General features: G+C 42.8%; 1 protein-coding gene across 2 annotated transcripts in view; it reads right to left on the bottom strand.

Moving 5' to 3' along the window:
* DHX35 (DEAH-box helicase 35) overlaps positions 1-25455 on the bottom strand; it is a 66239-nt gene that overhangs the window by 32882 nt on the left and 7902 nt on the right. For both annotated transcript variants that reach the window (XM_059133203.1, XM_059133204.1), the window contains exons 3-8: positions 23245-23337; positions 16753-16830; positions 10650-10754; positions 7927-7988; positions 7023-7092; positions 4783-4842 (exon numbers count right to left, since the gene is read on the bottom strand). In XM_059133203.1, coding sequence (XP_058989186.1) covers positions 4783-4842; positions 7023-7092; positions 7927-7988; positions 10650-10754; positions 16753-16830; positions 23245-23337 — 468 coding nt within the window. The remainder of the gene's footprint in view (positions 1-4782; positions 4843-7022; positions 7093-7926; positions 7989-10649; positions 10755-16752; positions 16831-23244; positions 23338-25455) is intronic.

Raw genomic sequence — 25455 nt, forward strand, 5'->3', positions numbered from 1 at the left:
GGGACAACCAGTCCCAGGATGAGAGTGTACATTCTAGAGAGTGTAGAATATAAACTAAGACATAAAGGGGACACCGACAAAGGAGAGAGCCCAAGGTCTAAGGCATGCCCCCCCTCTTCTGAGTTAGTCCTCTCGTCTACAGAAGGACACACTACCATCTACCCTGGGTGTGACTGCAGTCAGCACCAGCCTGGCTTAGACTGTGTACCTAGTCAGTGATCGTATTATCACTCTAAAGGGGCCAGATGAAATGCCTGTGGGCATTTCATTTGATGGGCAAGACAAGGGCACTGAGCACAGGCATGACATCATCAGATGTCATGTTGTTGTGGATGCCTGGTTCAGGTGGCCATTTTGGAGGAGGGCAGGGGCAACAGATTGGAGGCAAGCTAACTCAGGAAGGTACTGGAATAGCTCAGAGGAGAGAATGAAGGCAAACACGGGGCATGGGCCGGGTGAAAGCAAAGCGTGCCAGAGGTATGAGCCATGGGGAGACTGCGAGCGCCCACACGTGCATGCTGGGGAGGAGCGGGCTACTTCTCAGCCCAGGGAGAATACTTCCTAAAGCAAAGGAAATCTTGAGCCCGAATGACCACGATGAGAGAGAGACTGCGAGAGAAAAGCCAACAGTCACAGGGCAAGTCACAAGTCTGTGAGTTTAGGCAGCTGGTGACAAGCCAGCTGCTAACGGCTCCAGCTGGAGCATAGGAACACAATCGGGATGGCCACAAGCACAAAGCATCGACTGAACCAGGGCCCATGGCAGTGGGCAGCCTTAAGGAAGAGCAGCCGGCAAAGGAGTCTGAAGGGGAAGCCTCCGGGAAGCAGGAGAGAGGGGAGAACTGCAGTACCCCAAAGTGGCAGATAGAGAAGAAAGATTTTAAGAACAACTTGTTGAACAGAGCGGAATGTTACCAAGTAGGCAGGCAGAACAGGGAAAATGGCTAGGCCTCATTTCTGAAGATGTGGTGCTGAACAGAACAGATCGGAAGTTCCTCTTTCAAGAAATAAAATTCAAGCATTTACGGAGAAAGCATGAGATCTGTATCCTTAAGATATTTACCTTTTATCTTTATCTAGAAAAATAAAACACGCACATACAGAAAATTACAGGCTAATAATAAATCTAGGATCAATAGCAGACACCTCGTGAGACAGTGAAGAAAAGGCAAGAGTGAGACGAACACAAGTTCATTTCACCGGGAAAAAGACAGTGTGAGTCAGGTTTTAAACAGGTGGGATCACACTGACAGACACACAGCAAGGAACGTAAAATGACAAAAAGCAAGAGGACAGTCTATGAAGCAGAATGTAAATGCTGTGGACATTTGCCATCTTCCTTTCCTGGCAGCTGCTCAGACCTGACTCACAGAGGTGGGCTCCCCACAGCCATGTCTACATAACACACCCACCCTGGGCCAACAGCCCTTGATCCACGGATTGGTCCCGAGCAGGTACCTGAGCCCAGCTGATCCCCAGTTCCTTCTCTAGGAATCTGGAAAGAGAAATTAGTCTCTCTCCAAGAAACTGGACCAAAACTGTAGGAGTTGTCAGCAACCCTATTTCTGCCATGTGGATGGAAGCAAATAAAAGAAAAACAATAGCTTGTGATACAACGGTCAAGTTGACACTTCATAGTTAGGGGCACCTGGGTGTCTGCTGTCAGCTCAGGTCATGATCCCAGGATCCTGTGATCGAGCCCCGCATCAGGCTTCTTGCTCAGCAGGGAGCCTGCTTCTCCCTCTCCCTCTGCCTGAAGCTCCCCCGCCCCGCTTGTGTGCACTCTCTGTCAAATAGATAAAGTCTTAAAAAATTAATACTTCATAATTATACCTGGTCGTGTTCTATAACTGCTCACGTAGTTAGGCTTACATTAACGAAGCGGCTAACTCAATCGAGGCCACAATGTGATCAGCCCCATTGTACTCTGCCTCTGCCTCCCAGCCACCGTCACTGGTGCCCTCACCACCAGCCTGGGTCACCCCGGGCCCTGAGCGAAAGCAGAGTAGAGGGCATCTATCCCTACGAGCAACAGGGCTTGGAATTAGTCTGTTGCCCACAGACCTAGCAGCTGGGGCACCAGGGAGGGGGTCTGGCATGCTCAGGCCTCCAGGTCCAATGTCGCCCAAAGCCATACCCTGCCACCTCCACTCTCCCCTCATGCCCCCCCAACCCCCTGCTTTCTCTCCTTATCCTCTTACTCTCAGTGAGGACTCCCAAGCCCTGCAGGCCCTCAGTCATACAGGAAGGACTCTACCCGCCAGGTCCCACATCATGCACACATGCTGGGCAAGGATGAGTGAAGGAGTAAATGCCCCAGCCACCAAAGGCCCAGCTCATGGCCTCTAAAGGTCCAGCGTGCCCTGCGTCAGAGCACCCCAGGCCATGCCAAGTTTCCTACACTCCACTTTCCCACTTGGGAAAACTAATCCAAAAGGTCTATCTAGACCAATTGTTGCAGGCAGAAAGGAAAGAAGCTCTTTTTTTTTTATATCTCTGTGCCACACCAAAAGACAATGAAAGGATATCGGAAGCACAGATGTTGACAATTCTAAGAATCGGACATGGTAATTTTCAAACATAGTAAAAACTGCTAGGGGGTGGTGACAAAGGTAAAAAGTAAGACACAGGAAGGCATTCTGGGCCACACAGGCATAGAGGAGATGGCAGGAGGTAAGACTGGGTATGGCCTTCAAACCAGCGTTCCAGTGGGTGCCATGCTTGGGGGAGCGCGAAGTAATTCTACAACAAAATTGTAATTCTACAATTCTACAACAAAGAGCAACAAAGAGCTTTGACCAAAGGTCATCATGCGCAGACTGAAGATAACACGTTCCTACAGCCTGTGAGAAGGTCTGAGAAACCAGCCGGGCTACACACGCAAACACCTTTCTCAGCCACGCTGAGGTTTTTTTTTTCTCTTCAACTTGCTTTGCATCCCTGAAGCCATGGGGAGACCAGGAGCCAGGAGCCAAGGCCCTTTTCAGATCTCAGCTGGATGACAGAACTGGCCCGCTGACTGCTATCTCCACAGCTACTCTTGCCTCTTCTACACAACACCCAGAGTGATCTTTCTAGAACTCAAATATGATCAAGTCACTGCCACACCATCCCAGGGCTCCCAACCAGGTGTAAGGCAGATCCTTCCTCCTTTGCTTGGCCTGTAAGGCCTTTCATCACCTGCTGCCTACCAGCGTCTCCATTTTAATCCCCCACTGCTTCCCATTCTATCAAAAATCACTGAACCTAGAGCATCTACTCTGTGCCAGATACTGTTTTAGGTGAAAGGGTAAAATAAAGAGTAAGACATTCAAAGTCCCCATCTTCACGGAGCTTATATTTCACTAACAGAAGACACACAATAAACAAACACTTGGTGGGGTGCCTGGGTGGCTCAGTGGGTTAAAGCCTCTGACTTCGGCTCAGCTCATGATCCCAGGGTCCTGGGATCAAGCCCCACATCGGGCTCTCTGCTCAGCAGGAAACCTGCTTCCTCCTCTCACTCTCTGCCTGCCTCTCTGCCTACTTGTGATCTCTGTCTATCAAACAAATAAATCAAATCTTTAAAAAAAAGAAAAAACACTTGTCTATGCATGTAATGCTAGGTAGAAACAAGTGTTAAACAGAAAAACTAGCAGAGTAAGACAACAGAGAGCAGCAGGGTGCTGTTTCCATCAGGGTGCTCAGGAAAGGCCTCTCTGAGAGGGTAATATGTGGTCAAGACTGAACCGAAATGAGCAAAGAGCCATGAGAACATGTGGGTTAAGAATGGTTTAGAGAGAGGGTCTCCCCGGAGTAGAAGCGTACTTGGGTCTTTCTGAGGTACAGCAAAGTGAGGCCCGAGTGTAAGGAGAATGGGAGAGACTGGACAGGAATGAAGTCAGAGAGGTGACAAGAGAGGTGACTGGGGGGCAGAGACTGTCCCCCACAAGGCCCTCCAGGCAAAGTAAGACCCCCACGTCCACTTGCCTCCCAGCCCCTCAGACACATAGTCTCACGCCCCTGGGGTTCTGTGCATGTTTAGGGCACCCTTCCCCACACCTGCCCATCTGGCAGACTTCTATGCATCTTTTGAAATCAAATTAGATGTCTCACCTCTGTGAAAACTTCTGGATGTTCTCCAGCCAGCTAGCCTTAAGCAGCCCCTCTCTGGCTATCTCAGCACCTTGACATACTGATCTATTTTTTGTGTCTGCTTCCCAAGAAGTCAAGGAGGGTTACAAAGCACCGATAGCCAGCACCACACTGAGCATGTGTATATATATTTATATATTTACATTTACATTTATATATTTCCATACATATATTTCTATATAATAAATGGTCAATATTATTTGAGTTGAACTATTGTTTTGAATTAAAATATTAAAGGTAAGAGAGAAAAACAGTATAAACTGAGCCATAAAAATTACAACATTAATTATTATATGCACATGGAAAACTTCAACTGCACACAAAATATCTAAACCTAAATGCTACAATCATAAATAAACTTCAGAAATATAACCTTAAGGAAACTGCCTATGTGGCGAGAAACAGAGTATGTAGAGAAACAAGACAAGTATGTAATTATGAACTCGGTTAATTACTGGCTAATTTCCACCCACAAGCTAAAAAGGAGTATCCTCTGATTACCTGGAATCTAGGACATTAGATGGCCCCATAAGGAAGGTAGGCCATTCTGTCAAAGATGGGCTCTCGCTAAAGGTAACTTCCCAAGGATATGTCCAAGAACCCCTGTGCTTACAGGGGACAGCAGGGTGAGGCGGGAAATGTTCGTACCTCTGCATCCAGAGTGGCTGAAGCTACAATTAATCGAAGATCCCCTCGCTTTCTCTGAATCTAAAAAAGAAGGCATTAGGAAACAATGAAACAGCATGATATGTAGAGATGACATGTTCTGGAGGTACCTGCAATTTACTTCAGCATAAATCAGTGTGTATTTCTGAGGAGTCAAGCCTATAGATGAAATAAGACTGACTACAAGTTGGTAACTATTAAAGTCATAGGTAAAAAGGTGGTTCATTATACTATTCTTCCTAATTGTTTAAATAGTAAAACTTTCCAAAATAAAAAGATAAAAAAAATGTTTACTGAAAGTTTAAAGGAGCTTTAGGAACTGAATTTGAATTTACCAAAGGTAAAACCATTTCTTCCTAATACCTCGATCTCTGGATAGTCAGAATCTATGTATCCCCAGTTGAAGTACATTAAAAGCAACAAACAATGAATGATAACACTGAGACAGAAATACGGACCAAAGATCTTAATAGCTATTCAAAAAAAGAAATGATCAACAAGCAGAGAAGAAACGATCATATAAAGGATAGGAAAAATACACAATAACATGACACTACTTTTTCATCTATTGCACTACCAAAGACTTATTTAAGGCTAATACTCGGGGCTGGCAAAAATTTAGTGAAATAAGCCTCTTATTATACTGCTCCCCAAAGAATAATAAGCAGGTGGGATAATCCCTAATCAGTATCAAAAGTATAAACCTTTGGCCAAAGAATAGCATCATGAAAACAAAAAGAATGGCAACTAACATGTAGTAAGTGATGGGCTATTCCTGGGTCTATGCACACAGCCACGCAGTACATACGCTGCACAGGGATGCCTGGCTGAGGAGGTTAGGGGCATCTGAAGTCCAGAACATCCTCCCTTCCCCAAGCTGTGGACAGCCTCTGAGTGTGGGCATCTTGTTCTAATCTGTACAAAGGTGGGATCTCAGTCTATTTGTGATCCTGTGCCAGGCACCATCCAAAGAATTTTACACGATCTTACTTAAGTCTCACAATAAATGATGACCTAGAGCAGCTCTGTCCAAGAGACTGCTCTCCAAAGACGGAGAGGTCCTGTCCGAGGCACTAGCCACCAGCCATGTGTGGTTACAGAGCTCTTGAAAATTGGCCAATGTGATAGAGGAACTGTACTTTTAATTTTATTCTATTTTAATTAACTGACTGCCGCAGGTAGCTAGCGGCTGCCATAGAGGGAAGTGTACTAGCACAGAGGTAGAAACTTCCCTGATCCCCATTTCAGAGATGAGTAAACTCAGCAGTCAGAATCTGAACCCAGGCAGTCTGACCCAGAGCCGATGCTTTTAATCACCTCGGTCTACCCTCTCTTTCTAGAGTCCGGTGACTGAGAATATGCCCAAAGGAAAACAATCAGAAAATAGAGGAAGGGAGGAGAGGTAAGACTGAAATAAGACTGGCCATGAGTTGTAACAGCTGAACCCAGATAATGGGCACAGAGGGGTCATTAGACCCTTCTCTAATTCTGTAGTGTGTCTGAATAAAAACTTCAAAAAAAAAAAAAAAGGCAACAGATTTCATTATAAAGGTGTTGCTTATTGCAATATGATTTAAAATACTTCAGGGGTGCCCGAATGGCACAGTTGTTAAGCATCTGCCTTTGGCTCAGGTCAGGATTTCCGGGTCCTGGGACCAAGCTCCACCCAGGCTCCCTGCTCAGCAGAGAGTGTGCTTCTTCCTCTCCCTCTGCTGCTCCCCCTGTTTGTGCTCTCTCTGTGTCTGTCTCTCTCTATCAAATAAATAAATAAAATCTTTTAAAAAAATAAATAAAATAAAATACTTCAAAAGTGAAAGCCATATAAATGCCTAAGAATAAGGGAAGAGTCAAATACTTTATGGTAGAGACATATGATTGTATAGACATTATTAAATACAGTGTCTTCAAGGAATATTTAATGACACAGAAAAAGGATTTTGATGTAATATTAAGAGAAACATGAAAGATACAAATTAGTGCATACAGTCCAATCCCTCTTATGCCAAAACAGATGCACATAACATACAGACACACACACCAAAAAAGAAGAAACATAGCAACATTCCACCAGTGATTTTCTCTGAATGGGTACAATTACAGATCATTTTAATTTTTTTCCTTCATATTTGATTGGATTTTCAAAGCTTCTACAATGACTTTCCTAATCAAGCAATAAAACAAAACAAAAACACAAAAACAAAAGTCATGCATCAAAGTCACACCTTTTTCAGCAAGCCAATGGCAATGTCTGTGTACAAGGTCCTCTCGTGGGCTTCATCCAGCATGATGGCACTAAGAAGCAAAGGGAAGGCCTTGGTGAGCATCAATGAAACCACCCACATAATCCCACCCAGATCATCAATGGGACTTCTGTGTGTCCAGTGCCCGTGCAGTCACCTTGCATCAAAAGTTGAGCTAAGTAACTCCCCCTTGACAAGGAGGGAACTATTAAGCTAATAAAAATGGTGACACCAACATATCTTGGTGAAGAAAACAGTATATTTACTGCTATCTTTAAAGAGCTTTATAACCCATAGTGGATTCCCATGGGACCTAATATCTGATTTTAAATTATAATATAACACATAACTCCACAGAGCACACAAAAAATAGGAACAAGGCCCCACCACGCAAAGACTCAAGCTGCAGAGAACAGCAAAAAGACACGTGATCACAGCTGTGTCGTGTGTGTGTGCCCAGGACTCAAATTTAATGCCCTCCCCAGAATACCACAGAGCCTATGTAGCACAAAGTTAATGCCATGAGTAATGGACAAAGACACACAAAGAGGGAGACAGTGTAACTAACTATCTGGACTCTGCATATCACGCGTGACACAAAACACTGCCCAGTTCTGTGCTGTGATCTGCAATCACTATCGGTCCTGGGACATAACAGGGCCAAGAGCAGGACAAGTCGACACATTATTCAATAATGACAGGGATTTTAATGTGCCCATTTTTTACAGTTAGTAAATTCTGAGAAAGCATCAAAGGTCACAACAGCCCAGGTAAAGAAAAAAGCTTTGAGGCAGCTGAAGGCAGTCATTAAGTCCCAGCTACTAACACAACTACTTGGGTGCTTTTTGAAACTTCGGGGAAGTTATCACAGGAAAAGCACATTTACCTATATTTTGTTAACAATGGATCAACCATCATTTCCCTGACCAACATTCCATCAGTCAGGAACTAAAAAAAAAAAAAAAAAAAACACAAAGTTTTAGAAATAATTCATTTACACTGTACATTAATGATTTTTTTCAAAAAGTTCAAGTGTAAAAAAAGAAAAAAAGTTCAAGTGTAACCAAATGCATACAATGTCTTCGTCAGTGTGTGTACAAGACAATTCCCACAAAGGACCATGAGGAAATGCCCCAACACTTTAGCGATCAAGCAATGGAACTGGACACAAACAAGACTTTAATCATGGGGTGTTCAGGTGCAGCCTGTAAATTTTCCAGCAGAATTCAACCTGGCATTTACTATCTTAACATTGGCTCAGCCCCATTTCCTCTGGGCCTGAGCTACTGGTACTGTGGACAAACAGTGAAGACAGATCTTGTCTGCACGGGAAGGACATAAGTCTGAGATCATTGTTCTTAAAATGTCCCAAAGACCACATACCTGCAGCTCTTAAGGTTATTAAACCTCAGCTTCGACTGCTTTTACCTTAGAGAGGCTGGATAGGGCTCTGGTTAAAAACAGAGATCTGCGGTGTCAGTGGGCTGGGAGCTCTGATCCTCATTCTGCCTTGACTAGCTGTGCGAAGCCTGGGCAAGTTACCTACTTTCTCTAAGCCTGAGTCCTCATTTGTAAAATGGAAATAATAATAAAGTATCTGCCTCAGAGGGTTATTGCGGGACTTCAGAGAGACAGTACAGGGGAAGTGTTCAGCACAGAACCTGACACACGGGGTTCCAGAGTATCGGGAGGTACCTAGGTGGCACAGTCTGTTAAGCAGCCAACTCTTGATTTCTGCTCAGGTCATGATCTCAGGGTCATGGGATTGAGCCCCATGTCAGGCCTCACGCTGGGCATGAAGCTGCCTAAGAGTCTCTCTCTCCCTCTCCTTCTGTCATCCTCTCCCTCTCTCTCTTTCTCTAAAATAAATAAGTCTTTTTTAAAAAGAGTATTAGATATTAGTATTTACGGTTAATGAGTATCTATAAAATTCTTCAGAAATATGCAGTAGTTATTACTGCCATCCAAAATAACTCAGGACTTGAACAAGGGTAACCATCTGCCCCATCCACTGTAGCTTAAGTGTTTTTACAGGATACGTTTCCTTCACATTTTTCTTGGGCCCAGGACCAGTTGCCACACATACAGCAGTGGGAAGGACATGCCACTGATGACAGGCACCAGTTACAAGCAGAGCACCTAAAATGATGATCAAATGGAATATAAACACGTCTTGTAAAAGAGACAAAAATGACCATTTGGTTCTGTGGCTCACTGAAAATTACCTACTTCAAATATATTTGATGGTACAGAAGAATATTCTCTTTACCCAGCAAAATGAACCTCAAAGGTAACTGTAAGGACCTATTTAGAAACTGTCCCTGCTCCCTTTCCCCCAGGGGATTTACTTGGAGACAAGTCCCAGAAACCAGCTTCAGGTAACAAAGCCCAGATACAAAGGTGGGTCAGGCCAGGTAGAGACATCCAATCAGTGGGGGGGGGGGGGGGGGGGGGGATGCATACTGTCTCCCTGGTTACTAAGGAGTATGGACCACACCCTTTGGGAGTCTTTTGGGCACCAATCCCAATCAAGGTGTAATAGGCTGGTTCAAATGTCTACTAGGATAAATTGTAACTCAATTGGTCACCTAGCATCACTGTGGACTTTCCTGTGTGTGTTACAATCTCATTGGCCACCTGTGCATGGCCAGGCCCAACCGCATGGCCTTTGCCCTTAAAAGCTAGTCTGTGAAACAGAGAAGGGTCGCCCTCTCTTGTAAGAGGTACAGCCCCAAACATTCGGTTAGATTCTTGATGCTTAGCGTGAAATAAAGCTTTGCTTGACCTTCGCTTTATATCAGTCTCGCTCCTTTAATCACGGACCCATTATAGGGGCACAACAGTAACAAAGTACAAAAATTACAAAGTACAAAAATTTAGAAAATACGATCTCTATTTTTACAAATCACTTGTCTGGTTCATCTGATTACTTTCAAATTTCCTCTGTGGAAATTGAGAGGAAACTGAGATTCTCATCAAGCAATTTCCATTGCACTGCTCTGCAGAGCCATCTGATGAGCAGGACTCCAGCCCCACGCCACAGGGCAGATGCTCAGCGACGAACACTGATAACTACGGACACTAATTAGTTCAACAGTAGCAACTAGGTCAAAGAATGTGCAAGTTAAATCCACCAACACATGAACATGAAAAAGTTCTAACCTGTGAAAATAGTATTTGTCAATTCTATACTTTATCAATTTATACCACCCTGTCCCTGTTTTTCATTCTTTTAGAGGCAGGTTTCTATATTTTGACAGCTATGCGGATTGACATACAAGAAAGGACAGCCTCGAGTCCTGGTTCTATCACCAACAGACACATACATCAGGCAAGTCATTCAACCTCCTGGGCCCTCAAGCTCTTCATCTGTAGAACCAAGGGCTCAACCTTCTTTCTGAGGTCCCATCTGGGCCATGGTTCAGGGACTCTCTGAGAGAGCTCCACACCTCCCCCCAGACCAAACTCCCACAAGCCAAGGTGATTTCATACACTTTCTGCCCTGTTATCACAGGGCCCCTGTCAGCGGTGATGCTGCATGTTTTTAATTCCGCCCCCAGAGAATCTCCTTCCCGGTTCGAAGTAGAAAAAGCAGTGTGAGCACTTCACCTTGATTCTCGTGGCCAGCGGGTCGGTGCAGTCGTCAAAGCGGATGCAGTAGCCCACCTCGTGGCCCAGCACCGCACCCCTTTCCTCAGCTACTCTCCCGGCAACCTTTGAGAAGAAAGATCATGCTAAAAATAGAGACACAGAAATTACTGCACAGAGCGCATACTATGGAAAATCTAGTATTTTTTTTTTTTTTTTTTTTTTTAAAGATTTTACTTATTTATTCAACAGAGAGAGAGATCACAAGTAGGCAGAGAGAGAGAGGAGGAAGCAGGCTCCCCGCCGAGCAGAGAGCCCGACGCGGGACTCGATCCCAGGACCCCGAGACCATGACCTGAGCCGAAGGCAGCGGCCCAACCCACTGAGCCACCCAGGCACCCCAATCTAGTATTTTTTTTTAAATAAGTATGTGAACACAGCGGAGAATGAGAAGAAAAGGGGCAGGTCATTAGAGAACAAGCATAATTTATTTACTCTGTGTCTCACTCCTCCTTCTACAACCAACCTGGGGTAGTTTATAATTAAGTGTCATATAACAATAAGCAACATGAATGGAAATCACACAAAGATGGTACAGATCAGGACCCCAAAAAGGCAGATAAAAGCCAAGGAGAAAATTTTAAAACACAGATATGCTAAAATTATTTCAGGTGAGCCACAAATTCAGCACAACATTTCCTGGCAGCCGAAGCAAAAAGTGGAAGAAAGGACAAGACTCACCACAGTAAAGCTTTTTTAGCATACCAGCTGGGGAAAAATTCCCACATCTTTGTGCGTCGAAATAAAGCACCTTCCAGGGGCGCCTGGGTGGCTCAGTGGGTTAAAGCCTCTGCCTATGGCTCAGGTCATGATCCCAGGGTCCTGGGATCCAGCCCCGCATTGGGTTCTCTGTTCAGCAGGGAGCCTGCTTCCTCCCCTCTCTCTCTCTCTGCCTGCCTCTCTGCCTACTTGTGATCTCTGTCAGTCAAATAAATAAAATCTTTAAAAAATAAAAAAATAAAGCACCTTCCACTGGACCATGAAGGTGGAGAACAGGAATGATCAAATTCAACACTGGCACAAGGTCATCTTCTATTTGGAGGCAAAATAACGTTTCACCTGAGCCAGATAACCTAAAACAATTGCAACAGTGCCCCAGCTACACAAAGCACTGAAAGGGGAAATAAAATGAAAGCAATGAAAAGGGGCAGAAAAGAGGATGAGAAGGTAAATGAAGGGTCCAAGTTAACATAATGAAGTAAAAGCAGAAACCAAAATACATAATAATATATTACAAAGACCACAAACTACAGATATATACATGACAAATAAAAGGTGAACAGAGGAAAGAGAAAACAAAACCCAAAAGCATGGTCTACTACAACCCTAGAAGGCTATTCAAAGGTCATCAACTTATTAACACAAAATATTTGAACGATGAATAAATCAAAGTGGAAGAGCAATAAAAAGAAACTAAAGAGTTGAACATTCATGATATAAACTTAATCCCCCCCCCCTTCCACAGGTGAGGTCACCTCTCCATGGACTCTGAGTCCTGAGTCTGAAACGGGGCCTGGCACAGGAGGTGTCTTGAGGCACTTTCCACTACTGCCCTGGTGTGACAGCCCCAGGGTCAGGAGCCCAAGACTTTCCTGCACTCAGCTTTCTAGGCATTATCTGGCCATTGGTGTTTAAGAAACTGAAGAACAGATGAAGATTAGAAGGGGCTCTGCCTAATGACTTGGAATTACAGATCTAGTAGGCCAAAAGAGAATCAATCATTCCGCAGCTGGTCCACACCACACAGTCTTTGAAACCACCTTATGAAATCAGAAATCCATCCTAAATTATTGCTCTATCTCTGACGGTTCTACTTCCTGCCAACCAGGATTTCACTGCAAAAATTTTGTTATTGTTTCAATTCCAACTCCACAGATTATACTATAAATCTCAGAAAATGGTACAGATAGAAAATGCGTACGCAGAGCTATGAGGAGCTCATGGGAAAACAGGCTTGTAACAATGAGTATAAATGGACCAACCCTCTCCATAAAAATATGATCATTTTATGAGTCTAGAAGGTAAAAGCCAAACATATTTTTTCTTACAATTACAATTCACTGTTTGTATACATTTGCTATAAAATATATTTTATTTTAAAACTCTTTTATTCTTTCATGTATTATTGCACCACAGGACATTTGAAAGGTCATATTCTATTGGCTTTCTAACAGATTTTTACCTCTACTATTTAAGTTTTACTCCCATAACTTCTTCAATTGAACTGGACCAACTTCCTCAGTTGGACTGGATAAATAGTATCTATTTGAAAGAGACAAATAAATACAGAGAAAGGAAGGTGAAGAGAAAAAGAGAAGCCACTCACTGAGCACTTCTGCCTGCAGGTTCTAAGTTTTCACAAACTGTATCTCACTAAATATGCACGCAACTCATGAGGCGGCAAGAGACCCTCGTTGGTACAAAGAAAGAAACTGAAATAAGGAAGGTTGAGAGCTTGTCCTGAGTCACAGGTCAAGGCAGGGCCTGGTCTGGAAGACAAACCCCAACTCTCTGAGCCCAGCGAACTTGCTCGCTAGTAGGTGTCTCTCATGGAGATCACGCAGTGGCTCATGCCATCTGTTCTTGGGCTCTGAGACTGTTTTCAGAGTTTAGGCTGCACACAAAGTACTCTCTGAGATATAGCATTTCAAACTTGAGAGCTCTATTAATACTCCACTGTTAATGTATACACTCTTTGCTCTTTACAGAGAAGGCACGGCGTTTCATGGAAATTATCCACAGTAACATTTGGAGCTAAATGCAAAGTGATTAAGAGCTAAGATTCCCAACTACAAAGAGAAAAAACTGCTCTAATTCCTAAGCAACTGAGTCATCTTTCTGTGATATAAAAGGTTAAGTCTAAGCACTATAGTATAGTTTCCCAACTGTTCTCTCTGTATTTACTTACACACACAAGACTCAGAAAATGCCTATCAGTGATTTCTACCTTGAAGACAATGAGAAAGTGAACTCTGGGGGAAAGGGTTACATAATAATGAAAACTCAGTACTGAGCAAAAGTAACTCAAGGCAAAGAATTAACTTCGTGTCCGGGTAAGGATGACAAAATAAAGGCATCCCCCATCTCCTCTGAGAGCTCATTTAAAACAAGAAATAAAAAATATCAGCAACCAAACCCTACATCTTCGATGAAAGGAGGAAACAGCCAGACACAAGCCCACACAAACTAGGCAGCACGGCTGCCAAATACTGTGAGGTCTGACTCTAGAAGCGAGGCTCTGGCCTGCGCCCAAGCCCAGCATACTACTGGCTCGCTCTTAACATAGGTGTCACCACCCCAAGAGGCAGGGCGGACAACACTCACTTTAGGAAGACAAGAAGCAGCAGCGTGTTCAGGCCCAGAAGACACAGGAAATGTTTCCGCAGAGAACCATTCTGATAGCAAACAATCACCAGGGAGTGAGATTTAACAGAGAGGCAGGCAGTCAGGCAGCAAGTAATCACATCCTAAATCAGAAAGCCCACAGAATTTTCTCGTTAGCCATTACAGACCTCTGCAGGCACTAAGGAGAGCACCTCCAGATCCTCATCCTGCCCTGGCAAAAGAGGCGAAGGGATTCGGTGGGAGGCCATGCACTAACCAGACCAGCACAACCTCACGACTCTGCAGCCATCTGTGGTCCAACTCAAAGATGAGTTATCATCATCAGAGTCCTAATGCCGGTCCACTGCAGTAAAGCCGACCAAGAAGGAAAGAGACAGGAACAGAAGCAAAACTGCAGTTTAAACATAAACTTTAAAAGTATTTTCCAAAGAAAGAAGTAGAAATCAGCTAAAGGAATCCTGTTTCGAAGAAATCATAAGCTTGAGCTAAAAACAGTGTAAGGCAGAAAGACAAAGTCAAAGGAGGGTCAAGGAGAAACAAGGTCTGAAATGCACAGGTCAGAAGCCAGTCTGCAGAGGTCCCCCAAACCTGCCAGCTCAGGCATTACGGACACCTGAGAGACTTTTCTCAAATTTGAGAATAATCCCCAAATTTATACAATGCTACAAAAAACTGTTAGAAAGATGAAGAAACTTTCCCACAGCGGCAATAATAAAAAGCAAATCTGAATCGACTATGCTAGGGAAACACTAAAATACTGCTCTACTCCCTCCATAAGAGAACAACAGAAAATCATTCTCATGTGAAGACATGACCCAGGGGAATGCGGCCAACAACTGCAGGAAAAAAAAGATTTACAGAAATGTGCCAGGGAGGGGGTGCCTGGGAGACTCGGTAGGTTTAACAGCTGACTCTTGGTTTAGGCTCAGGTCATTTTGGGGTCGTGAGATCAAGCCCCGCACTGGGCTGTGCACTGAGCATTAAGCCTGTTTAAGATTCTCTGTGTGTACCCCTGCGCACACATTCTCTCTTTAAAAAAAAAAAAAGACAATGTATCAGGCAGTTAATAAAAATGTTCCATTATTTTTCTGGATTTTTTTTTAATGTTTGTAATATTATCAGCTTTTAAAATCTGTAACGTATCACAATTATCTCCTTCCATTCTAGATATTCACTTCCCTTTTAAAGAAAAAAAAAAAGGGACGCCTGGGTGGCTCAGTTGGTTAAGCAGCTGCCTTCGGCTCAGGTCATGATCCCAGCGTCCTGGGATCGAGTCCCACATCGGGCTCCTTGCTCGACAGGGAGTCTGCTTCTCCCTCTGCCTCTGCCTGCCATTCTGTCTGCCTGTGTTCACGCTCTCTCTCTCTCTCTGACAAATAAATTAAAAAAAAAAAAAAAAATTTGAAGAGGTGATTATGAGACCCAAGAAGAGAGATAAAGGAACCAAAACAGAATACATTTGACTAAAAACAATCATGGATATTGTGGACAGGTTTAGAGACATCTTACAAAAGAAACTGGAAAAGAACAGATGATTCCAGAGATGGTGATAAACACTCAAAACAGACAAAGGAGATCTAATACACACTCAATTGATGCCCTTAGAAAAAAGAATATATATGCCAAGACAGAATAGAAGAAAACCTGAGATTTGAACCTGAAGACTCAAAGTTCTTCAGTATTAAGAAAAAATGAAACCAAACAATCAACATCGAGATATGTCCTGGCACAAAAACAAGCTTACAAGCATCCAGGCAGGAAAAAGTGAGCCAGGAAGGAAGGAGGGGAAAAGCCCGCTGAAACTCAAACTTCTGCACAGCGATCCTCTTGTCAAAAGGCAGTGAGTAACATCTGCACAGTTCCCAGGGAAAGAGAGGGCGAAGCAAGAGTTTCATAACAAAGACCACAACCAAACATTCTCAGGCATGTACAACTCAGCCAATCAAGAAATAAATCAAAATGAGCCATTCAAGGTCAGCAAAACCATGGCAAAGAATTAGTGATGAACACTGGCTCTCTTTAAACTAGAAATAAAGCTAATCAGCTGTGGGAGTTATGATTACAGAAAAGAACATGTATTTATACCCTTGAAATCAAAGTCACAGCGCAGCATCTATAACAAACAGGGGAGAAAATACAGAAAGAATAAGTGGGCTTCTGCTCTTTGGTAAGGAAACTACCCATAACAGTTTCAAAACGAAGTAACAGTAAAGCTTTCTATAATCTCGTTTCTTAGTTTTCAAACTTCCACAGGTTCTCGTGTGGTGAACAAATATTTCTCCAAAGTTCAGTAACTACACCTATTTCACTTTGGTTTCCCCTTTTGTGAAATTCAACAAAAGCAAACGTGGAGCTGCCATCCACTTTTTAGAATACTTCTATCCATCCAACGCTACCAGTCACCTTCGTGTGAATGGAAGCGCAAAGCTCAGAATGACGTTCACAGATGTTCCCAAGGTTTTCACTGGGTGGTGACATTTTTATTTATTTTAATTATTTTTTGTTTTGACTTCCCCTGTACTTTATTACTACTTAAAAATTTGTAATGTACAGGTATCAATTTACAAAAATAAGCAGCTTGTAGTTCTTTTTCAACCGAAGAATTAAACACTCAAGAGCCACCCCATATTCATTTTGAGGCTTTGAGGAAACAAGAAAAAAAGAAGTTACTGAAACAGAAGACGCAAATGGAGTTTTTGCAACATGGAAAGAAACTCACTGTAACGGCAGCCACTCTTCGAGGCTGGGTCACTCCCACCACTCGTCCTTCGGCGGTCCAGCCCGCTTCTGCAAGGTACTGCAAATAAAACCACATGTAAGTACGCATCCGACACCACTTCTCCAGAAACAATTTCTCCCAAAATAACCCTATTGTATTAAAATCACAGAGAAAGTTAGTAACAGATGGTTCTTATCCTGGTAGACATTTTGGAAATTATTTTGCAAATGAGGGATCAGAGGCTTGGCAATCTTAAGTAACTTGCTTACACTCACACCAGAGGTGATAATCAGAAGAACCTAGGCCCAAGTTCAACATTCTGCCTCCCCAGTCCTTCAAATTTCCAAGTACCAGAGCTGCCTGAAGGAATAAACTTCTATCCATGGGCCACACAGAACAGTGCTAACTCTATAGAACAAAGAATTTTAAAGTATGCACAGAGACACCTCAATGTAAATATCAACCATACAAAACATTTTAGTCAGATTAAATAAAAATAACTGGGGGTGCCTGGGTAGCACAGTCATTAAGCATCTGGCTTTGGCTCAGGTCATGATCCCAGGGTCCTGGGATCAAGCCCCACATTGGGATCCTTGCTCGGCAGGAAGCCTGCTTCTCCCTCACCTACTCCTCCTGTTTGTGTTCCCTCTCTAGCTGTGTTTTCTCTGTCAAATAAATAAATAAAATCTTTAAAAAATAAATTAATTATATAAAATAACTAGATTTTGTACATGTGTATATACGCCATTATATCCATACACATAAAATTCAATGGTATGTATTTATCTGATTTATGTATTTATGTATGTATGTATGTATGTATTTATATATGTATTTATTTACTATATATATTCATTTGTTATATACTCATTTGATTGTATACATTTTTAAACTCCAAAGTGGGTAACAGCTGTTATCAGTTACACATTTTTATAATGTCTAAATTGTTTCAAAATGAATATTTATTTTACAGTAGGACAAAAATTTAAAATCCTATTACATGTCTCTGCTCACTTGTTCAAAAGAAGGGAGGAAACGAAAGAGAATGGTTGTCGACGGAGGATTGGGAAGGAAGGAGGAGGACTGGAAACAGGGCCGCAGGGAAGGAAGAAGGAACGACGATGCTCTGAGTCGCGGTTTCTGGGGAGCTCTGACTCCGACCCAGGCATGTTCCACGTGCTCTTCAAGTGTCCAAGACGTAAACAAAACCAATCAAGATGTACATGAAGGGAAACCAGGAGGAAATCCACTAACAAATGGCCCTTCCTGTAGTACAAATGAATTACAGGATCACCCCAAAGCGGGTGGAGAAGACACAACCTAAGTAACTGGAGAACACCGTCTGGCCTGCATGGTGTAAAGCCAAAGACAGAGAACCGTGATCTAGTTAGTAAATGAAGGTAAACAACCAAATGGGGGTATGGGTTAGTAATTCTAGAACTACTTTATGTTTACATTAGAATTCAACAAATAATTAACATATTGAAAATAATGAGGCATGAGTTTCTCACTGTAGGTGAAATTTACAAACAAGGAAAGGCTAAAATGAGCCCCATGGCATTGGATTACCATCAGAAGTATTAGCATAAATTCATGGTTTTTAATACATATACAGATTGATACAGATATACAGATGTTTTCATGTAAGGGGATTAGCAGTCCCATCTATATTTCCTAAATCAGCCCACTGAGACTTACAGCAATGACACCTCAGAGCAATGAGCACCCTACCTCCCAATTCTTGATTTCTAAACACCATTCTCCAATAAAGGAGCCAGGGCTCCCTGGAGAAGTGTTCGATCCCAGGGCTAGTGCAGGGAAAATAGAAGACAAGCCTAAAATGCCCTGTAGTACTAGAAACTAAGGAAAGGTTCAAAAAAAAAGGACAGAGGCTTTAGGAAAGAACGTAGGGTCTAACTAAAGGAGCTCCTAATGATCACAGTAACAAACTAAAAAAGACAGTATTGGATTTTAGGCCACAGAACCAAATATATCTCTATGAATCCACACTGATATACAGAAACAACTGAACAGATAAATGAAGGAGAAAGGACAGTTCTTCCTTAGAGAAGATTCCATTTAATGAAGGAAAAGGGGAAAGAGAAAAGCATCAAGCAAATGCCTAAGTGCTCAGACAAGATCCATTGAGGGATGCTAAAATTAGGAGGCAAAAGCTTGAAGGAAAGGGGAGTCTGAAATATCTCCCCCCAAGATATTTATCAACTACCAAAAGGCAAGACAGTAACTTAAGACGCAAAACCTGGCACCTGAACCAAGGTTAACCTTGGCCAGTGATCAGTCATCAGTATCTCAAACCCCATAATACAATGCAGTGAGGACACACCGTTTCTATGGTATTCTTTCCCCAAATGCACTACCTCATTCTAACCATGAGAAAACATCATACAAATCCAAACTGAAAGGTGTTCTATCACATAAATGCCCAGCACGCTTCAGAACTGCCAAGGTCCTAAAGGATGAGGAGGACAGACTGTAGAAACTGTCCCAACCTAGAGAAGATGGGGAGACACAGCAACTCACTGCAAAGTGAGGTCCTGGACCTTGGAGCTAGAAAAGGACACCAGTGAGAACACTAAAGAGATGCCTAAGATCTGTAGCCCAGTGGCTGCGCTGTACCCATGGCGATGCCTGCTTTTGGTTACCGCACCAGGGGAAGTGGTAGGAGAGGTTTAAGGGAATTCTGTGCTATTTTTGTAACTGTTTTGTCAGTCCAAAATTAGCTAGAAATAATAGTTTTTTTAAAATGACTGTAAGGAACAACATGTTTTAGATAATGTAGGTTTTTGCTATAAAAACTGTAAAGTTTCCCTCTCTTGTATTAAATGCATAAGCAAAACACTACCAACCACACCAATCAACACAAAGACAAAAACAAAACTACGAGAAATAACAACTAAGATTCACGGACTATGTTATTAGGTGTCAGACACTGTGCAGAGCACCTTGCCTGCATAAGCCCGTTTCAACCTCACAACACACCTATGAGGAAGGTAATGGCATCATCAACAATTTAGAGAGAAGCAAACAAAGAGATCCTATAACTTGTCCAAGGACCTGGGTAAAAATCTAAGAGCTGGGATTTAAGCTCAGCAAATCACGGCCATGCCACATAACCAGGACACGATTCTACCATCCGAAATAAAACACACATACTTGTAGTCAATCTCTTAGTAACAGTGGTAAGCAAGAGAAAAGTAATTTCCATAATAATAAACAACCTGCCCATGAAGCCATTCTCCTCCATACACCTGTGATTCAGACCCCTGCATGCTTATGACTGCTGACAGATGAAAATTTAAAGATGCTGCAAAAGCAGGAAAAGTGTTGCTATCAAAAGGAAGTGGATGTCACGCTGAATTCCATCTTCGCTCTTTTTAAGGGTCACCAAATCTGGTGTTCTCATTAAGGAGCGGGATAAGGAAGCACTCCATCAAAAACAGCGCTAACAAAAAGTGTAGCAAAGAACTTGTTTTCATCGTCCATTGTTTTGACAGAGCTCTGGGGGAAAAAAAAATCATCTAGGTTCCACAAATAGTTTGTGAAATTTCAAACGGGTGCTTGGTGCTTTAGCATGTGGTACTTTTCCAAGGAAAGACATTATATAAATCCAGCAAGACGGTGTGTTGAGAAAAACCTGCTCCACATTCTCGCTGTGACCTTCAGCTCCTCAGCCTGTCCAAATTTTCCTAGGCCGTAACTCAAATTAGCGTCCCCAGGAGTTGCGGTGGTCTCAGGGAAGAAGAACTGCGTGGTGCGGGGAAGAGGGATGGTCCTTCCACAACGAGGGGTGGCAGGTATCCAGACCAATAATATAATCAACTATCACACAAGGACCCATTCATCAATTTCACCAGCAAAGTTTCGGAGAGTCACTCCTCATCGTTTATTCTTTGTGCTTTTTGAATTCTGCAACCATGGGAATGTATTCAAGAAACACAGTGCTTGCAAGAAAACACAGTTCCTTAAAAGCAATTAATTAATTAATTGCCCTCTGATCCAGCAACTCCCTAATTACTATATTTATTCTGTAAGTATACCCACACATGTGCTAAATTACATGCAAACTGACTCACTGTATCACTCTGGTAACACAAAGCTGGAAACAACCTAAATGCCTCAGCTAGGAATTGGTAAAATAAATTATGTGCGATCTACACAAATGAAAAATGATACATTAAGGGGGGAAAAAAAAACAAGGTACCTTAAAACACGCACAGATGTTACCTATTTGTGTTTTAAAAGAGTGGATACACACACACACACAGTTCTCTGTAAATGCAGTAAGAAAATCTCTGAGAAACTAATGACATCAGTTCTATCTAAATACAGGAAATGAGCATCAGAGGGCAGGGCAGAGGAGAGATCTTCTTATGTCCTTTCACATCTCTTAAATTGCAAACCATGTGAACCTATTAAATAATTCTCCAGAATTAAAAAAAAAAAAAAAAAGTTTCCTTTGTTCTCCACAATGCCCAGGCCAGATCCTCAGATCCTGCTCTTCCGCCTCCAGGCCACTCTTTCTCTGGACTCACCCCTCAGCAGGGCCTCTCTGTTGCCCGGCAGCTAAGCCTTGCTGGGGGAAATGACCAGATCCTTGTGCTGTACTGTATGGCGGATCCAAATACCTCCCACCCCCACACCCGAGGCAAGATTACACGTACCGCCACCTGACCACTACCTGGCCATGAAACCTGCCTTGTCCAATGAAACTTGAGCAGAAGTGCCATTTCCAGTCACAAGTTCTAAAACCTAAGCCATCTCTTGATCCTGCCATGTACCCCAAGACTCCCAGGCCCCATCTTGGGTCATCTCCCATCCTGGATCATCAACCCAAGAAGACCACAGAGTAGGACGAAGAAATAAACCTTTATGAGATAATACAGCTTCTTTTGCCTAGAGGCCACCATGTGCTGTTGTCCTTTCTCTACTGCTGTCTGTTCCCTTTCACTTACCTGGCCCTAGCTCCCCATGGAGATCACCCAGGGACCTTTTAAGAAATACCTGGGGCGCCCGGGTGGTTCAGTGGGTTAAGCCTCTGCCTTCGGCTCAGGTCATGATCCCAGGGTCCTGGGATCAAGCCCCGCATTGGGCTCTCTGCTCAGCAGAGAGCCTGCTTCCCTTCCTCTCTCTCTGCCTGCCTCTCTGCCTACTTGTGATCTCTCTCTCTGTCAAATAAATAAATAAAAATCTTAAAAAAATAAAAAATCCTAAGAATAATGTAATGACAACTTTAAAAAAAAAAAAAAATACCTATGTCTGGGCCACAGCCTAAATCCATTATTGATTTGGGCAAAAGAAGCTGTATTATCTCTTCTGTAAGATGAAAAACAGAACTAATCTGTGGGGTTAGAAGCCAGAATGAGAGATATCCTTGTGTGTTCCCCAGGAAGCAGGAAGAGAGGGCAGGAGACCAGAAGGGGACACAGAGGACTTCTGAGACTCTGGTAATGTTCTCTTCTGCTTCTTGATCTGGGTGCTGGTTACACGTGTGTATTCACTTGTGAAAGTGTATCAAGCTGTACAATTATGATCTAAGTACTTTGTGATATAAGGTTCATAGTTCTATAAAAATCTACATTAAAAAGGGAAGGACAGCCTGCAGTGACTCTCATCCTTGACCACTGACGTATCATTCTTCACCCTCCAAGCCACGGCTGTAAAACACACTTTGACCTCACCTTGTCTCTCCACTCTTGCTGAGTCCCAAACACTTCTCACACCCCAGTGTCTCTGCCACAATATTTCCTGGATAAGAACGTCTTCTTGGCCAGCTCCCGATGGTCATTCAAAGTCTACTTCAAATGCCATTTCTTTTACAAAGCCTTTCCTGATCCTTCTGTCCACTTCTGTCCACACTAGACAGTGGCTTGCCTCGTAACAAGGGCTCCTTCCAGAGCACCATGAAATTCTTTGGTAGTCTATTTTTATTTACAACTAGAGCAGTATTGACTCATTTCACCCTCCTCTTCAACTGTAACTGGTTGAGGACAAAAACCAGGCATTATACCTCTTTGAGTCCCCACTGTTCTTTCAGAGTATGGCTATTCAATCATTATTTTGGAATTACAATAAATCAAAGACAACTGTTACTTCTATGGTCATCGATCACAAGAGCCAAAAGCTGAATAAAAAGTATCTAGTTGGGTTGAATATATTCTGACAGAAGATCTTTAAAAAGCAAATTATAGTAAAGAGAGTTCTCAAATTATAAACCCCTTCCATCCAGGGCGCCTGGGTGGCTCAGTGGGTTAAAGCCTCTGCCTTCGGCTCGGGTCATGATCCCAGCGACCTGGGATCGAGCCCCACGTTGGGCTCCCTGCTCAGTGAGGAGCCTGCTTTCCCCCCTCTCTCTCTCTGCCTCCCTCTCCACCTAGTTGTGATCTCTGTCAAAAAAAAAAAAAAGAAAAAGAAAAGAAAAAAAACCCTTCCATCCAAATTTAAGTGCAAAGACACATATGAGCATATACTCACTTGTGGGATCTGTGTGCTTTTCCCACATCCCGTCTCTCCAACAATCACCACTGTCTGATAGTTTTCTACCAAGTATAATATATGATTCCTAAGCTGAAAAATAGAAACATACATTGTAAAGAGCCATACATTTTCTTAAAAGACCTAAACAAAGATATTTAAACATTATAAATTTCAAATGAGTTGTTTGAGCTGTTTGCCAAAGGAAAGTAAATCTTAAAAAGAACTATCAAAATAGATTCCCAGTTTGCAGTGCTGGTGACCATATAAGCTGAAACAAGTGCAACTGAGAGCAGTAACTTAACAAAGTATGCAATGCAGATACCCTTTGACTCAAGATTTTTCACTTACAAGAAGTTATACTACACATACTAACACTACATATGAACGAAGAGGTATATATACAAGCACACTCACTGAAGTGTTTTTTGTAATAGCCAAAAATTCAGTCTAAATGTTCATCAACAGGGTTAAATTAGTTATGAAACACTCCAACAATGGAATATCCTTGGGTGCTAAAAAGAACAAATGTCTACTGGAAACAAAATGAGGTTTGCTGGAGGGGAGGGGTGTAGGTGGATGGGGTAACTGGGTGATGGACATTAAGGAGGGCATGTGATGTAAGGAGCACTGGGTGTTATATAAGACTGATGAATCACTGAACTCTACCTCTGAAACTAGTAATACACCATATGTTAATTAACTGAATTAAAAAAAAAGGGGGGGGTGCCTGGGTGGCTTAGTGGATTAAGCCTCTGCCTTCAGCTCAGGTCATAATCTCAGGGTCCTAGGATCAAGCCCTACATTGGGCTCTCCACTCAGCAGGGAGCCTGCGTCCCCCCACCCCCCGCCTCTCTGCCTACTTGTGATTTCTGTCTGTTAAATAAATAAATAAAAATCTTTAAAAATAAATAAAAATAAATAAATTTTTAAAAAGAACAAATGTTTATTTGCACTGATAAGGAATAGCCAACAAGATATGTTAAGGGAGCAACTCAAGGTGCAAAACAGTATAAATAATACTCTACTATTTTTGTTTTTAAAGAAAGGATACATACATGCTATGTACAAGCTATCCTGGCAGGAAATAATACCAAACAAAAAACTGGTCATTGTGTCACCTCCAGCAGCAGAAGAGGGTGGCCAGGGAGCAAGGGTGTGACGGAGAGCTTTACATTTCCTACAAGTTATACATTACCTAGTTACAAATTCTTCCACTTATTAACTGAGGGGGAAAAAAAGACAAAAAGAATATGCTTTCACTTCTACCTCTAAATCCAAGCTCGTAATAAAGCTACACCTGTATTTCAACTGAGCCTTTCTTTACCCATTCACTGTGAGCAGAAAACAGAAGAGATGATTCCAACATCCTATCTACTTAGCCTCTGAGTGTGTTTTTGTACCCACATGTGCTGAGAGACACACCTGACAGCCTGGAAATTCATGAAGGTATTCCGTAAATACCTGGTCTGGAATGCCGAGAACCCTGCCGAGACCCCCACCCTTACTGCTCGGCCCATCTGACTGGGCCCCGACGACGCAGTTGCACCGGGAGAGTGAACACGCTGCCTAACTGCCTCACGAAAGTACTGGCTGCTTGGGGTTTTTTAATTTGGCATTATTTGAGGTCCAAATATCTAGCTCTCACATTTTAGTGTGAAATCGTCTTACGATATTTGTTAAAAATGAAGATTCCTAGCCCTACTCCGAGGGTTTCTGACTCAGCAGGAGTAGGGTGGAGCCCAGGAATCTGCATTTCTCAAGCATACACAGCAGATCCTGTTACAGGTGGTTTCTCTTGATTAGTCTAAACGTTTTTTTGTCAGTTGCCTGGACTTGGGGATTGCTTTCATTTTGGGTAGGGGAAGGCGAAGGGGTGGGATCTTTGCAGGTACTCTGTGAATGGTAGATCCAACCAGTGGGTGGGCGGATGGATAGATAAATGGATGGTGGACGGTCAAGGAAAACTTGGAAGACAATCTGAATACAAAAAGAAACAGACAAGGCATTCCAGGAAAGGGAAATAACATAAGAAAAAGGAAAAAGATGGAAATAAGCAAACTATACAAACTCTATTCCAGGGGCATTATCAAGAGCCCACAAAAGGCTCGAGGTGTGGTTGGGAAATGAGTTACAAGACAGGTAGTCCCGGCTCCCCTAGCAGAGCTAGAGTCTGGACCTTCCCTGGGCTGTCAGTGCCTTACTGGAGGA

Source organism: Mustela lutreola, chromosome 9, assembly GCF_030435805.1.
Source record: "Mustela lutreola isolate mMusLut2 chromosome 9, mMusLut2.pri, whole genome shotgun sequence".
NCBI classification, from domain to species: domain Eukaryota; kingdom Metazoa; phylum Chordata; class Mammalia; order Carnivora; family Mustelidae; genus Mustela; species Mustela lutreola.